Source organism: Gymnodraco acuticeps, unplaced genomic scaffold (genome assembly GCF_902827175.1).
Source record: "Gymnodraco acuticeps unplaced genomic scaffold, fGymAcu1.1, whole genome shotgun sequence".
Classification (NCBI taxonomy): domain Eukaryota; kingdom Metazoa; phylum Chordata; class Actinopteri; order Perciformes; family Bathydraconidae; genus Gymnodraco; species Gymnodraco acuticeps.
The window spans coordinates 21,323-37,500 of NW_022991311.1; the positions used below are offsets into that span (position 1 = coordinate 21,323).

The following is a 16,178-nucleotide window of genomic DNA, read 5'->3' on the forward strand; positions in this document are numbered from 1 at the left end:
GGGACACATGTTGATGTAGAAGAGACATGAAGAAGAGGGGACACATGTTGATGTAGAAGAGACATGAAGAAGAGGGGACACATGTTGATGTAGAAGAGACATGAAGAAGAGGGGACACATGTTGATGTAGAAGAGACATGAAGAAGAGGGGACACATGTTGATGTAGAAGAGACATGAAGAAGAGGGGGACACATGTTGATGTAGAAGAGACATGAAGAAGAGGGGACACATGTTGATGTAGAAGAGACATGAAGAAGAGGGGACACATGTTGATGTAGAAGAGACATGAAGAAGAGGGGACACATGTTGATGTAGAAGAGACATGAAGAAGAGGGGACACATGTTGATGTAGAAGAGACATGAAGAAGAGGGGACACATGTTGATGTAGAAGAGACATGAAGAAGAGGGGACACATGTTGATGTAGAAGAGACATGGAGAAGAGGGGACACATGTTGATGTAGAAGAGACATGAAGAAGAGGGGACACATGTTGATGTAGAAGAGACATGAAGAAGAGGGGACACATGTTGATGTAGAAGAGACATGAAGAAGAGGGGACACATGTTGATGTAGAAGAGACATGAAGAAGAGGGGACACATGTTGATGTAGAAGAGACATGAAGAAGAGGGGACACATGTTGATGTAGAAGAGACATGAAGAAGAGGGGACACATGTTGATGTAGAAGAGACATGAAGAAGAGGGGACACATGTTGATGTAGAAGAGACATGAAGGAGTGGATTTTGCATAATAGGTATAAGTCGTATTTCCAGTATTGATACCTGGATATTGAGTTCTCGGAGGTCAGATCTTTAGGATTTCGCATCGTGTTGAAGTTACGCTTCGGCTGCGACACTGCAGGAAACAAACAAACAAATAAATAATAATAATAATCCATTTCATCTATATAGCACACTTTAAAAACAACGTCAGCTAAATGTTATTATAACTGATGGAGGAAATGTTAAACTCGTATTAATGTCGTCAGAAAAGTAGCTGTAGGTGACTGAACTTTAAGAAAATGAAAAAGCACTTACTGGTGACTTGGTGGACTTTCTTCACCGTGGACTTTTCATTCTGTGAGCCTTCTTTGGGACCTCCGATTCTGAAAGAGCAACAAAAGAAACAATCAATTTACTAAAGAATTTGGATCAAGTTCAGGTGTATATCAGTATGTAGTGTCTCTACTTTAAAGAGTCCTCTCCTGCTGATGTTCAGGTGTATATCAGTATGTAGTGTCTCTACTTTAAAGAGTCCTCTCCTAATGATGTTCAGGTGTATATCAGTATGTAGTGTCTCTACTTTAAAGAGTCCTCTCCTGCTGATGTTCAGGTGTATATCAGTATGTAGTGTATCTACTTTAAAGAGTCCTCTCCTGCTGATGTTCAGGTGTATATCAGTATGTAGTGTCTCTACTTTAAAGAGTCCTCTCCTGCTGATGTTCAGGTGTATATCAGTATGTAGTTTCTCTACTTTAAAGAGTCCTCTCCTGCTGATGTTCAGGTGTATATCAGTATGTAGTGTCTCTACTTTAAAGAGTCCTCTCCTGCTGATGTTCAGGTGTATATCAGTATGTAGTGTCTCTACTTTAAAGAGTCTTCTCCTGCTGATGTTCAGGTGTATATCAGTATGTAGTGTCTCTACTTTAAAGAGTCCTCTCCTGCTGATTTTCAGGTGTATATCAGTATGGAGTGTCTCTACTTTAAAGAGTCCTCTCCTGCTGATGTTCAGGTGTATATCAGTATGTAGTGTCTCTACTTTAAAGAGTCCTCTCCTGCTGATGTTCAGGTGTATATCAGTATGTAGTGTCTCTACTTTAAAGAGTCCTCTCCTGCTGATGTTCAGGTGTATATCAGTATGTAGTGTCTCTACTTTAAAGAGTCCTCTCCTGCTGATGTTCAGGTGTATATCAGTATGTAGTGTCTCTACTTTAAAGAGTCCTCTCCTGCTGATGTTCAGGTGTATATCAGTATGTAGTGTCTCTACTTTAAAGAGTCCTCTGCTGCTGATGTTCAGGTGTATATCAGTATGTAGTGTCTCTACTTTAAAGAGTCCTCTCCTGCTGATGTGCAGGTGTATATCAGTATGTAGTGTCTCTACTTTAAAGAGTCCTCTCCTGCTGATGTTCAGGTGTATATCAGTATGTAGTGTCTCTACTTTAAAGAGTCCTCTCCTGCTGATGTTCAGGTGTATATCAGTATGTAGTGTCTCTACTTTAAAGAGTCCTCTCCTGCTGATGTTTCAGGTGTATATCAGTATGTAGTGTCTCTACTTTAAAGAGTCCTCTCCTGCTGATGTTCAGGTGTATATCAGTATGTAGTGTCTCTACTTTAAAGAGTCCTCTCCTGCTGATGTTCAGGTGTATATCAGTATGTAGTGTCTCTACTTTAAAGAGTCCTCTCCTGCTGATGTTCAGGTGTATATCAGTATGTAGTGTCTCTACTTTAAAGAGTCCTCTCCTGCTGATGTTCAGGTGTATATCAGTATGTAGTGTCTCTACTTTAAAGAGTCCTCTCCTGCTGATGTTCATGTGTATATCAGTATGGAGTGTCTCTACTTTAAAGAGTCCTCTCCTGCTGATGTTCAGGTGTATATCAGTATGTAGTGTCTCTACTTTAAAGAGTCCTCTCCTGCTGATGTTCAGGTGTATATCAGTATGTAGTGTCTCTACTTTAAAGAGTCCTCTCCTGCTGATGTTCAGGTGTATATCAGTATGTAGTGTCTCTACTTTAAAGAGTCCTCTTCTGCTGATGTTCAGGTGTATATCAGTATGGAGTGTCTCTACTTTAAAGAGTCCTCTCCTGCTGATGTTCAGGTGTATATCAGTATGTAGTGTCTCTACTTTAAAGAGTCCTCTCCTGCTGATGTTCAGGTGTATATCAGTATGTAGTGTCTCTACTTTAAAGAGTCCTCTGCTGCTGATGTTCAGGTGTATATCAGTATGTAGTGTCTCTACTTTAAAGAGTCCTCTCCTGCTGATGTGCAGGTGTATATCAGTATGTAGTGTCTCTACTTTAAAGAGTCCTCTCCTGCTGATGTTCAGGTGTATATCAGTATGTAGTGTCTCTACTTTAAAGAGTCCTCTCCTGCTGATGTTCAGGTGTATATCAGTATGTAGTGTCTCTACTTTAAAGAGTCCTCTCCTGCTGATGTTCAGGTGTATATCAGTATGTAGTGTCTCTACTTTAAAGAGTCCTCTCCTGCTGATGTTCAGGTGTATATCAGTATGTAGTGTCTCTACTTTAAAGAGTCCTCTCCTGCTGATGTTCAGGTGTATATCAGTATGGAGTGTCTCTACTTTAAAGAGTCCTCTCCTGCTGATGTTCAGGTGTATATCAGTATGTAGTGTCTCTACTTTAAAGAGTCCTCTCCTGCTGATGTTCAGGTGTATATCAGTATGTAGTGTCTCTACTTTAAAGAGTCCTCTGCTGCTGATGTTCAGGTGTATATCAGTATGTAGTGTCTCTACTTTAAAGAGTCCTCTCCTGCTGATGTGCAGGTGTATATCAGTATGTAGTGTCTCTACTTTAAAGAGTCCTCTCCTGCTGATGTTCAGGTGTATATCAGTATGTAGTGTCTCTACTTTAAAGAGTCCTCTCCTGCTGATGTTCAGGTGTATATCAGTATGTAGTGTCTCTACTTTAAAGAGTCCTCTCCTGCTGATGTTCAGGTGTATATCAGTATGTAGTGTCTCTACTTTAAAGAGTCCTCTCCTGCTGATGTTCAGGTGTATATCAGTATGTAGTGTCTCTACTTTAAAGAGTCCTCTCCTGCTGATGTTCAGGTGTATATCAGTATGTAGTGTCTCTACTTTAAAGAGTCCTCTCCTGCTGATGTTCAGGTGTATATCAGTATGTAGTGTCTCTACTTTAAAGAGTCCTCTCCTGCTGATGTTCAGGTGTATATCAGTATGTAGTGTCTCTACTTTAAAGAGTCCTCTCTGCTGATGTTCAGGTGTATATCAGTATGTAGTGTCTCTACTTTAAAGAGTCTTCTCCTGCTGATGTTCAGGTGTATATCAGTATGTAGTGTCTCTACTTTAAAGAGTCCTCTCCTGCTGATCTTCAGGTGTATATTAGTATGTAGTGTCTCTACTTTAAAGAGTCCTCTCCTGCTGATGTTCAGGTGTATATCAGTATGTAGTGTCTCTACTTTAAAGAGTCCTCTCCTGCTGATGTTCAGGTGTATATCAGTATGTAGTGTCTCTACTTTAAAGAGTCCTCTCCTGCTGATGTTCAGGTGTATATCAGTATGTAGTGTCTCTACTTTAAAGAGTCCTCTCCTGCTGATGTTCAGGTGTATATCAGTATGTAGTGTCTCTACTTTAAAGAGTCCTCTCCTGCTGATGTTCAGGTGTATATCAGTATGTAGTGTCTCTACTTTAAAGAGTCCTCTGCTGCTGATGTTCAGGTGTATATCAGTATGTAGTGTCTCTACTTTAAAGAGTCCTCTCCTGCTGATGTGCAGGTGTATATCAGTATGTAGTGTCTCTACTTTAAAGAGTCCTCTCCTGCTGATGTGCAGGTGTATATCAGTATGTAGTGTCTCTACTTTAAAGAGTCCTCTCCTGCTGATGTGCAGGTGTATATCAGTATGTAGTGTCTCTACTTTAAAGAGTCCTCTCCTGCTGATGTTCAGGTGTATATCAGTATGTAGTGTCTCTACTTTAAAGAGTCCTCTCCTGCTGATGTTCAGGTGTATATCAGTATGTAGTGTCTCTACTTTAAAGAGTCCTCTCCTGCTGATGTTCAGGTGTATATCAGTATGTAGTGTCTCTACTTTAAAGAGTCCTCTCCTGCTGATGTTCAGGTGTATATCAGTATGTAGTGTCTCTACTTTAAAGAGTCCTCTCCTGCTGATGTTCAGGTGTATATCAGTATGTAGTGTCTCTACTTTAAAGAGTCCTCTCCTGCTGGTGTTTAGGTGTATATCAGTATGTAGTGTCTCTACTTTAAAGAGTCCTCTCCTGCTGATGTTCAGGTGTATATCAGTATGTAGTGTCTCTACTTTAAAGAGTCCTCTCCTGCTGATGTGCAGGTGTATATCAGTATGTAGTGTCTCTACTTTAAAGAGTCCTCTCCTGCTGATGTTCAGGTGTATATCAGTATGTAGTGTCTCTACTTTAAAGAGTCCTCTCCTGCTGATGTTCAGGTGTATATCAGTATGTAGTGTCTCTACTTTAAAGAGTCCTCTCCTGCTGATGTTCAGGTGTATATCAGTATGTAGTGTCTCTACTTTAAAGAGTCCTCTCCTGCTGATGTTCAGGTGTATATCATTATGTAGTGTCTCTACTTTAAAGAGTCCTCTTCTGCTGATGTTCAGGTGTATATCAGTATGTAGTGTCTCTACTTTAAAGAGTCCTCTCCTGCTGATGTTCAGGTGTATATCAGTATGTAGTGTCTCTACTTTAAAGAGTCTTCTCCTGCTGATGTTCAGGTGTATATTAGTATATAGTGTCTCTACTTTAAAGAGTTATCTCCAGCTGATGTTCAGGTGTATATCAGTATGTAGTGTCTCTACTTTAAAGAGTCCTCTCCTGCTGATGTTCAGGTGTATATCAGTGTCTCTACTTTAAAGAGTCCTCTCCTGCTGATGTTCAGGTGTATATCAGCGTGTAGTGTCTCTACTTTAAAGAGTCCTCTCCTGCTGATGTTCAGGTGTATATCAGCGTGTAGTGTCTCTACTTTAAAGAGTCCTCTCCTGCTGATGTTCAGGTGTATATCAGTATGTAGTGTCTCTACTTTAAAGAGTCCTCTCCTGCTGATGTTCAGGTGTATATCAGTATGTAGTGTCTCTACTTTAAAGAGTCCTCTCCTGCTGATGTTCAGGTGTATATCAGTATGTAGTGTCTCTACTTTAAAGAGTCCTCTCCTGCTGATGTTCAGGTGTATATCAGTATGTAGTGTCTCTACTTTAAAGAGTCCTCTCCTGCTGATGTTCAGGTGTATATCAGTATGTAGTGTCTCTACTTTAAAGAGTCCTCTCCTGCTGATGTCGTGGCGTCTCACCTCTGGACGCGGGATGGTGGAGCAAACACTCCGTATTTCGGCAGGCAGCTGAAGTACCGGACTCCAAAAACCGAGCCGTCGTGTTTTCCTGTCGCCTGATCCAACTCGACACCGAACCAATAACCTGCAGAGAGACGGAGAGAAACTGAGATCTGATCTGAGGAGGAAAAGCTGCTCAGGACTGAAGAAAGAGACTTTTTGGATTAAAGCCTCAGTTAAGTGTCATTAAAAAAACACTTAGCTTCAAGTAAAAGTCCTGCGTTTCCACTGATGTTGCTTTTATATAATATTAGATTATTTTTATTAATGCAGTAACTTATCAAATGCATTTTAACATAGCATAGTAGCATTTTTTTCTGTTTTAGTCCAATTATTGAGGATTTTAAACTCACTCTTTTGAATATAAATGCAAAAACATCTTGTTATCTTAAACAGTGTCTCTATCTCCCAGTGTGCAGGATAAAGCTCAGATTCAGACCTGGAGCGAAGTCTGTTTTCCCGTAGTAACGAACGATGCCGTGTTTCTGCCCGGCAACAAGAACCTGATCCCCCACCTCCACGTTCAGAGCGTCCGGGTCCAGACTGGCCAGCGACGCCTTCTTCTTCTGGGCTGGAAAACACGGCAGAAATCAGGGGATTAGTAGAAGAAGAAGAAGAAGAAGAAGAAGAAGAGGCAACTTTTGGCGCTTTTCCACTGCAGGGCCTCGCACGGTTTAGTATGGTATAGCGAGGCCTTGGTAGGCCAGGCTCACTTTATGCTGCGTTTCCATTACAGTTTAGCAGCTGGGGCAGTAACTATAGTAATGCAGTGTAGGCGGAGCAGTGATGTCATCTTCAATGTGAACCACAAAACCAACATCAGCCGTTAGCTCTTAGCCCTCAGAGCTCACAGCTCCTCATATCTGTCAGAAACTAGACAGAAGTACAAACCACAGACTGCCTGTGTCATGGCGAGTACAGTCGCTGGTTGATTTATGTCTGTATAGGCCGTTGTTGTGAGTGTGGACGGTCGGAGCATATACAACGTTAGCTTAGCCAATCTCCATTTAGAAAACACGCATTTTAAAAAGGTTTTTCGCCTGCCGTCTGTCTGCAGACTTTTCAAAGCATTAATTCATGGTTCTTACTAACCGGTATCAGTATGTTGTTACTTCGGCATAATTTTGAAACGTGTATTACAATTAAATCACGGTCAAATATGTTCATCTTGTTGTAGTTGTAGCCCCCTTGCCAGCGATTCTCTCTCTAGTTTAGCATACTCAGCCCGACTCAGCCTGGTTGTTCCTGGCCCTAGAACCACGATTTTATGGGGCCAGAAAAACTGTGAATTAGGACCCGCTAGCCGGTACTAGGCCAAGTGGAAACCGTGCTACGCGCTGCAGTGGAAATGTGCCATTTGTGTATTTCCTTGTTGGTAATTGGATGCCCATTTTCTTCTCTACCGGCAACCAAATTAAATCTAATATTTAATATTCCATTCCTCACATACTCATGTATATAAAATATCCTGCTTTATATTTTGTTTATGTCAATTTGTAATTCAACGTATATTCAAATGTATATTTGATATTTTATTTTTTTTAATGCTATTTTATTTCTATAGAGATGTTTACATTTTGGATTGTTTATTTCTTTTAATTTTGTATTGTGCGATGCCATGTCTTTTGATGCTGCTGCAACGCAAACATTTCCCAAATTGGGATCAATAAAGTACTTCTTATCTTAACCAGAATTTACTGAAGTAGCTCCAAGTTACACAACCAGTATTAGCACTTTTCGCATTAGACTGGTGAGTATACTGTGAGTACAAACCTACAGAGATGGCAAAAGTACACACATCCTTTACTCAAGTAGAAGTACAGATATTCGTGTTTAAAAGTACTCTGGTAAAAGTGGAAGTACTGACTAAACTTCTTTACTCAAGTCAAAGTAAAGAACTTTGAAATGTACTTCAGTAAAAAGTACCCATAACTAGCAGCTGCTTTAAAGAGTACCTGACCTCCCTTTATATTAATAGAACAATAATGTCATTGTTAGCTAATGAATGTTTCCATGCTGAACAACGGCAACATGACAACGTTTCCATTGGTCCCTCTTCTTTAGAGAAGACCAGGAAATGATGGATACACGGATCGTGTTCAAATCAATAGGCACGCAATGACTCTAAAGAATAATGATCACGCATCAAACACACATTCAGACTAAAGGAACCAGCTGTTTGGAAATGAGAGAAGTAGAAAGTACAGGTATTTGAGTTCAACATGTTGAAGTAGAAAGTACAGGTATTTGAGTTCAACATGTAAGAAGTAGAAAGTACAGGTATTTGAGTTCAACATGTGAGAAGTAGAAAGTACAGGTATTTGAGTTCAACATGTAAGAAGTAGAAAGTACAGGTATTTGAGTTCAACATGTAAGAAGTAGAAAGTACTAGGTATTTGAGTTCAACATGTAGAAGTAGAAAGTACAGGTATTTGTGTTCAACATGTGAGAAGTAGAAAGTACAGGTATTTGTGTTCAACTGTGAGAAGTAGAAAGTACAGGTATTTGAGTTCAACATGTGAGAAGTAGAAAGTACAGGTATTTGAGTTCAACATGTAAGAAGTAGAAAGTACAGGTATTTGAGTTCAACATGTGAGAAGTAGAAAGTACAGGTATTTGAGTTCAACATGTGAGAAGTAGAAAGTACAGGTATTTGTGTTCAACGTGTGAGAAGTAGAAAGTACAGGTATTTGAGTTCAACATGTGAGAAGTAGAAAGTACAGGTATTTGTGTTCAACGTGTGAGAAGTAGAAAGTACAGGTATTTGTGTTCAAAGTGTAAGAAGTCAAAGTTAAAAGTTGTCAGAAAAATAAGTAGTGGAGTAAAGTACTGATACCAGAAACATGTACTTAAGTACAGTAACGAAGTATTTGTACTCTACTACTTCCCACCTCTCAAACTGCCACATTTAGCTAACTTAAATACCTTTCTGCCTCTCTTTGTCCTTCTTCCCTTTCTCCTTCTTGATCTTCCCGGTCAGACGGGAGGTCAGGTCCATGCGGGGGGTCCGGGGCGTCGAGGTGACCGAGGGCGGGACCGGATCCACGGCTTTGGAAATCTTCGACACCGGGGCAAAAATCCCTGCAAGCGGAAAAGATTAGCAAAAAAACAACAAATTCACAAAGTGCAAATGAAGACCACAGAAACATGAATACAATCACAACGTGAGGCAGACATTTAAGGTTAACATAAAAACCAAACACAGAGTCCCGAAAGGAACAAACATAAGAACAGAACACATCACACACATCTCAAGTAGGAACATAAGCCAATGTAAAAAGATGGGTCTTCAGTAGTTTTTTAAAAGCTTCTACAGAGACTGACTGTAGGGAGAATTTCCACAGTGTTGGAGCTCCACCTGAAAGGCACGGCCACCTTTAGTTTGTAGACGAGACCGTGGGACAGCCAGTAGTTCCTGGTCTGAAGACCTAAGGGACCTACTGGCGATGTAAGGATGGAGAAGGTCACATATATACTCCACGCATTTCCACGCAGGGCTCTATGTAATAACCAGAACCTTAAAGTCAATTCTAAAATGGGTGGGGAGCCAATGTAAGGATTTTAAAATTGGTGTAATGTGTGTCATCCTGCTTGAGCTGGTCTTGCAGCAGCATTCATGTTAATCCTATCATCAATCAATCAATCAATCAATCAATCAATCAATCAATCAATCAATCAATCAATGTTTATTTATATAGCCCAATATCACAAATGTTATGAATACGACCCCCTCTGATGTGAGGGTCCAAGGACAGACGGTCGTATTCATATTCTGTAACGATACACGCAATGACTCTAAATAATAATAATCACGCCACCAAACTAAAGGAACCAGCCTGTTTGGAAAATCTAAGAAGTAGAAAGTACAGGTATTTGTGTTCAACATGTAAGAAGTAGAAAGTACAGGTATTTGTGTTCAACATGTGAGAAGTAGAAAGTACAGGTATTTGTGTTCAACATGCAGTGGCGACTGGTCATTAGGGGCAGGTACAGCCCCACCTAGTGTCAGCAGAAAGTATTAAAAATAATGATTACAACAAAATGGAAAAAATAAATTAAAATATATATAAAATATATTTTAAGATCATGTTTAATCATCTGATTCGTCTGTATATTTCTGTTTTAGTCTGTGTTCTTCTAATTAGTGTCTACAGTGTGTGCCTATTGAGCTGTTTAGAGCCATGTGGGACAAAACCCGATCCTGCCCCTCCCTCTCCCTGTCTAAGTGAACGGTGACTGTAAAAACTACACTGTGCATGCTCAGAGTATTTTCCTATTTAATGTGTGGCAAAAAAGTATGACCATAGGGGCATAGAGCTGCCATCCCCACCATACGTCATCTCACATCATTCAGAGCTGATTGGCTGTAAGTACGTGTGCCGCGAAAAGTGTGGTGTGTGAAGAGGAGGAGAGAGAGGTGACGCATCCTAAAACCAGGAAGTAAGCTGCGCATGGCTTTCCTCGACAAAAAAGCAATGATATTTCTCCATAGGATTTTAGAAAATAGCTCAAAATAAGATCTGTGGGAAACGTAGCTGTTAGATAAATGCATGTTTTGTTCGGCCGGATAATATCCACACGTCTACCCTACTTTTATAATTTTCGAATCATAAATCTATCGATTAGATTTATGATAGACTTTTGAAACTACAAGAAGATAGGGAGGACTTTTACAAAAAAGTAATAGAGATTGTTGTCCAGAGGGTTAGGCAAATGGACTTCATCTTCAAGTCAAGGTAAGACTGCAATTTTATTGAAAATGGGATCTTACTAAGAGAGAACAATTCAATATTTAAATGATAAAATTACATTTTTTGGGTATCCTTCTGTTGAACTGTCTGTTTAAAATGAATGCGACGCATCAGACTAAAAAAGCTTTTGAAAATAATATTATATTTTGATTTCGGTCAAAATATAATATTTGTAAACCTGAAGAGTCAGAGCCTCACCAGCCATGAACCTCACTGCAGAAGCTTATAGACATCTAAGTTGTTTGTGCCCCACCACTTTTGTACATATAAAAACGCCACTGTCAACATGTAAGAAGTAGAAAGTACAGGTATTTGTGTTCAACATGTAAGAAGTAGAAAGTACAGGTATTTGTGTTCAACATGTAAGAAGTAGAAAGTACAGGTATTTGAGTTCAACATGTAAGAAGTAGAAAGTACAGGTATTTGTGTTCAACATGTAAGAAGTAGAAAGTACAGGTATTTGTGTTCAACATGTAAGAAGTAGAAAGTACAGGTATTTGTGTTCAACATGTAAGAAGTAGAAAGTACAGGTATTTGAGTTCAACATGTAAGAAGTAGAAAGTACAGGTATTTGTGTTCAACATGTAAGAAGTAGAAAGTACAGGTATTTGAGTTCAACATGTAAGAAGTAGAAAGTACAGGTATTTGTGTTCAACATGTAAGAAGTAGAAAGTAAAAATTGGTCAGAAAAATAAGTGGTGGAGTAAAGTACTGATACTAGAAAATGTACTTAAGTACAGTAACAAAGTATTTGTACTTCACTACTTCCCACCTGTGGTTATTATAGAGCATTGTTAATATCTTTGTTGATCCTATCATCCTGTATGAAGAAGCAGTGGTACCTAGTTTTGGAGGGCAGATGAAGTATCTGACGCCCCCCACGCTGCCGTCGTTCTTCCCCTCCGGCTCGTCCAGCTCCACGCCGACCCACTGACCGCTGGCGAACTCTGTGGTGCCGCAGAACCTCAGAGTGCCCAGCCTGAGAGACACAAACACCTGAGTTAGGATGGAAACAAGAGGAACACCGTCCCTGCTGTTTAAAGGTCACCTATTCTGCAAAATCCTCTTCTTCATGTCTCTTCTACATCAACATGTGTCCCTTCTTCTTCATGTCTCTTCTACATCAACATGTGTCCCCTCTTCTTCATGTCTCTTCTACATCAACATGTGTCCCCTCTTCTTCATGTCTCTTCTACATCAACATGTGTCCCATTTCTCATGTCTCTTCTAACATCAACATGTGTCCCCTTCTTCTTCTTCATGTCTCTCCTACATCAACATGTGTCCCCCTCTTCTTCATGTCTCTTCTACATCAACATGTGTCCCCTCTTCTTCATGTCTCTTCTACATCAACAGTGTTCCCCTCTTCTTCATGTCTCTTCTACATCAACATGTGTCCCCTCTTCTTAATGTCTCTTCTACATCAACATGTGTACCCCTCTTCTTCATGTCTCTTCTACATCAACATGTGTCCCCTCTTCTTCATGTCTCTCTTCTACATCAACATGTGTCCCTTCTTCTTCATGTCTCTCCTACATCAACACGTGTCCCCTCTTCTTCATGTCTCTTCTACATCAACATGTGTCCCCTCTTCTCCATGTCTCTTCTACATCAACATGTGTCCCCTCTTCTTCATGTCTCTTCTACATCAACATGTTTCCCCTCTTCTTCATGTCTCTTCTACATCAACATGTGTCCCCTCTTCTTCATGTCTCCTCTACATCAACATGTGTCCCCTCTTCTTCATGTCTCTTCCACATCAACATGTGTCCCCTCTTCTTCATGTCTCTTCTTCATCAACATGTGTCCCCTCTTCTTCATGTCTCTTCTACATCAACATGTGTCCCCTCTTCTTCATGTCTCTTCTACATCAACATGTGTCCCCTCTTCTTCATGTCTCTTCTACATCAACATGTGTCCCCTCTTCTTCACGTCTCTTCTACATCAACATGTGTCCCCTCTTCCTCATGTCTCTTCCGTAAAAATAGGGGACCCTTTAAAGATCTCCTATCATGCTATTTTTAGGCATATATTATAGGTCTCAGATCTATTCAAATATATAAAAAACATGTCTATGAAGTTTTGCTCAAAATACAAAACTGATCACCCATTCCAGCCTCATATCCATCTGCCATGTTACTAAAGTGCTGATTCTGGGTCCGTGGCTTAAAAAAGTTACAGGTTAGCTCGGAGTGTTAGCGATGCTTGCTAATGTAAACAAAGACCATATTACGTCCAAAATTGTTTCTGATAGCATCGCGTCTGATTGGGCCGTGGGTCCACATTTCAGATATTACGTTATATCGAACGCACATCTGGATCAGCTCCGTTGTTCCCCCGTTTTTAGAGATTTGGGTACGGAGGAAAAGAGAGAGGGTTTTTTTTCACTTTGTGAGTCTCCCGACGCACCGGGGACACAAATTAATGTATAAAAGACATCAACAAGTGCATTTTGCATGATAGGAGCCCTTAAAATGAGTCAGTCAGTGAGTTAGACTTTGTTTCTTCCCCGGTTTGACCGACCTGTCGGAGGTTTTTCGCCGGGCTGTCGTCTCTGCTCAGGTCTCTCTGGAGCTACACAGTGAGGACATAAAGAGCTTAGACAGGGGGGTGGAGGACAAACAGCCATCACACTAAACAACCCCCACTTTACTCTCTCCTGCAGGAAGGGAACACCAGCAACCATAGAGCGGTGCAGTGCGTCCTAAAACCAGGAGGTGAGTCAGCATTTCTCCACTTCCTGTTCCCTCGTCTCAGAGCCAATGGGATCTCTCCATAGGGTTTAGGAAAGTAGCTGAACTAAGGTCTGTGGTTGAGACACATTGAAGACACGGATCACGTTTTGTTCTACGACATTAAATCATCAGCAGTGACCCCACTGGTGATTTCTGAAGAGTTGACGTGTCTGAAAAAACGATGGTTGTTACCAAGTGGCTGAATAGGACTACAGAAGTCGTGGAGGACGTTGAACGTCATTACACCGAACACGTGAACACTCCTCTAAGTTAGTTTCTGTTCTGCTTGAAAGCAAGTCCCTGCCTCCTGCAAAGTGTTCAAACCAACGCTTCAACTCGTTCCATTTAGAGTCTGTGAGTTTGAATATGGATCTGAAGTTGGAGTGACGTTGAAGTCGTGCTGCTGGACTCGCTGTAGCTCCTTTATAGCATCACGTTAGCATTTAGCTTCTGGACATTAGATTTATGATTAGAACATTATAAAAGTAGACATGTGGAGATTATCCGGCTGAACAAAACGTGCATTCATCAAACAGGTTCGTTTTCCACAGACATTATTTTTTACAATATTCCAAATCCTATGGAGAAATCCCGTTGCTTTTTGTCGAGGGAACCGGCAGCTTCCTTCCTGGTCGGCCTACAAAAATCCATCATCCCTGCTCCGCTCTATTGGCGTCATTAACACTGTTTGTCACCTCCACCACTTTGCATGTGGATCATTTGTGTAACGTGTTCTGAAAACACTATGAAAGCATGTGCGATCTGGAGGGCTGTTCACACGTTCTGGGTGTATTTCTGGTAACCCAAGTGGTGCGATTCGGACCTGTGAAGAGAGAATAGTAAAGAAAATGTTGCTCCCGATTAACAGCAACGTAGCAGAGTTACAATAGCGCAAAAAAGTCAAAAAGTATTCTGAGTATATGTTTTGTTCGCTTAACGCATTAGTGTTGTTTTGTATCTGTACCCCACCACTCATGGATCTTTTTTCTTCAGGATATTTATTTAACCCGATGTACATGACATTCAAACTGAACTTACACATTGAACGATTTCAACTATGGCTCAGCTGAAAGCAACAATATGAAGGTTAAATAAAAAGTATGAATATATTTTAGGTTCAACTTGATTGTTAATTAAAACCTAGAACAGTTATGTGACATTTTTCGACATAATACATTTATTTAAAGTCAACGTTTCAGTTTATTCAGTGTATTTGTATGTCATTGGGAACGGGTTGTTTCCTTCTTGTTTTTCTTAACATACCAGTGACACATTATTTCCTTTATCTGTTTAAACCATTAGTTATTACACTGGATACATATCTTAATGAGGTTGATTTAAGATAAGAGAAGAAGTACTTTATTGATCCCAATTTGGGAAATGTTTGCTTTAGAGTGACTTTTAGATTACTTTGTGATACTCATAGTTTTAATCGTTTTGATTTGTATATCTTCGGGAACTGGTTGTCTCTTCCTATTTTTACTTTAAAATACCAGCTTCCCTTTCGTCTCTCCTCTCAGTAAAATACATGTTGAGCACAGACCTAATATCCTGTGTTCCTCAGTGACCTCTGACCTCCACCTAACTTGACAATCTTTCCTTAATGAGGTTGATTTAGAGCAGGGGGGCCACATCATTTCTGTTCTGGCCACCAGGGGGCCGCAGATTCACTTGGAACACACACACACACACACACACACACACACACACACACACACACACACACACACACACACACACACACACACACACACACACACACACATTGCATGTATTGTATGTAATTATTAACACATATACTAAGTCTGACATCTTCATTGACATGTTACAATCTCTCAGGGAGCATCCTCTAATAAGCTCACTAAACAAATACCAGTTCACAGAAATGTTAGCAAGTGGCATGTTTGTGTTGAACAGGTTATTTAACAGTGGAATAAAACTATTTAAACTTTTGGAAAGCACGGAAAATGTGTGTGCATTGAGATTAACCATTAAGATGACATAAGCATGAAGTCATGAACACTAACCCAGACATTAGTTGTCTATCTTGAACCTAAGACACTTGTAGCCTCTGCTGACGCACAATGAGAGGAGTGTCTACACAGACACCTGTCAGCTCTCTGCTGTTCCTCAGCGCCACCCCCCCCTCCCTCCCGCACTCTGTTGTTCCTCAGCGCCGCTCCCCCTCCCTCCCGCTGACATTATGAATGAAAAGCGTGTAGTAATCATAGATAACACAGCAGGGTCCGTGACAGTTTGTTTTCATCTGATTTCAAATAAACAAAGTCTTGGTTTTTAGAATATTAAACTAATGCAGAAGATAAATGCAACTTTTAAGCTTGTAAAGGCATAATTACAAGCTGTGACTGAAAGGTGGGGTAGGTACTTTTGGAGAAACCAGCCACTTCCTCACAGAGCCCCTCCTCCAACACACACGAACGCGCACATGACCAATGAGGGCACGAGATAAGTTTGTGCCCAGATGGAAGGCTGACAGGCAGGTAGGCCATCCAGTTACTTTAGCCGGCTCAGATGATTGGTCGTGCTTTTTACAGCGCCACGGCTTCAGATATTCATCGCTATCGGGATGTTAAGAGCATTCCATGGAATATAACAACAAGTGTTTCTGAAGTGAACTACCTA

General features: G+C 40.6%; 1 protein-coding gene across 2 annotated transcripts in view; it reads right to left on the reverse strand.

Annotated features, from left to right (window-relative positions):
• clip3 (CAP-GLY domain containing linker protein 3) overlaps positions 1–16,178 on the reverse strand; it is a 34,317-nt gene that overhangs the window by 1,315 nt on the left and 16,824 nt on the right. Inside the window, exons 8-14 of one of the 2 annotated variants that reach the window (XR_004571537.1) lie at positions 13,324–13,374; positions 11,643–11,779; positions 8,975–9,130; positions 6,489–6,620; positions 6,011–6,134; positions 1,040–1,107; positions 785–857 (exon numbers count right to left, since the gene is read on the reverse strand). Coding sequence is in view for 1 of the 2 variants with exons in the window: in XM_034240262.1 (XP_034096153.1) it covers positions 785–857; positions 1,040–1,107; positions 6,011–6,134; positions 6,489–6,620; positions 8,975–9,130; positions 11,643–11,796; positions 13,324–13,374 (758 nt within the window). In the remaining variant the exon portion in view is untranslated. Of the gene's footprint in view, positions 1–784; positions 858–1,039; positions 1,108–6,010; positions 6,135–6,488; positions 6,621–8,974; positions 9,131–11,642; positions 11,797–13,323; positions 13,375–16,178 lie in introns of both variants that reach the window. The other variant, XM_034240262.1, reaches the window with a different exon arrangement.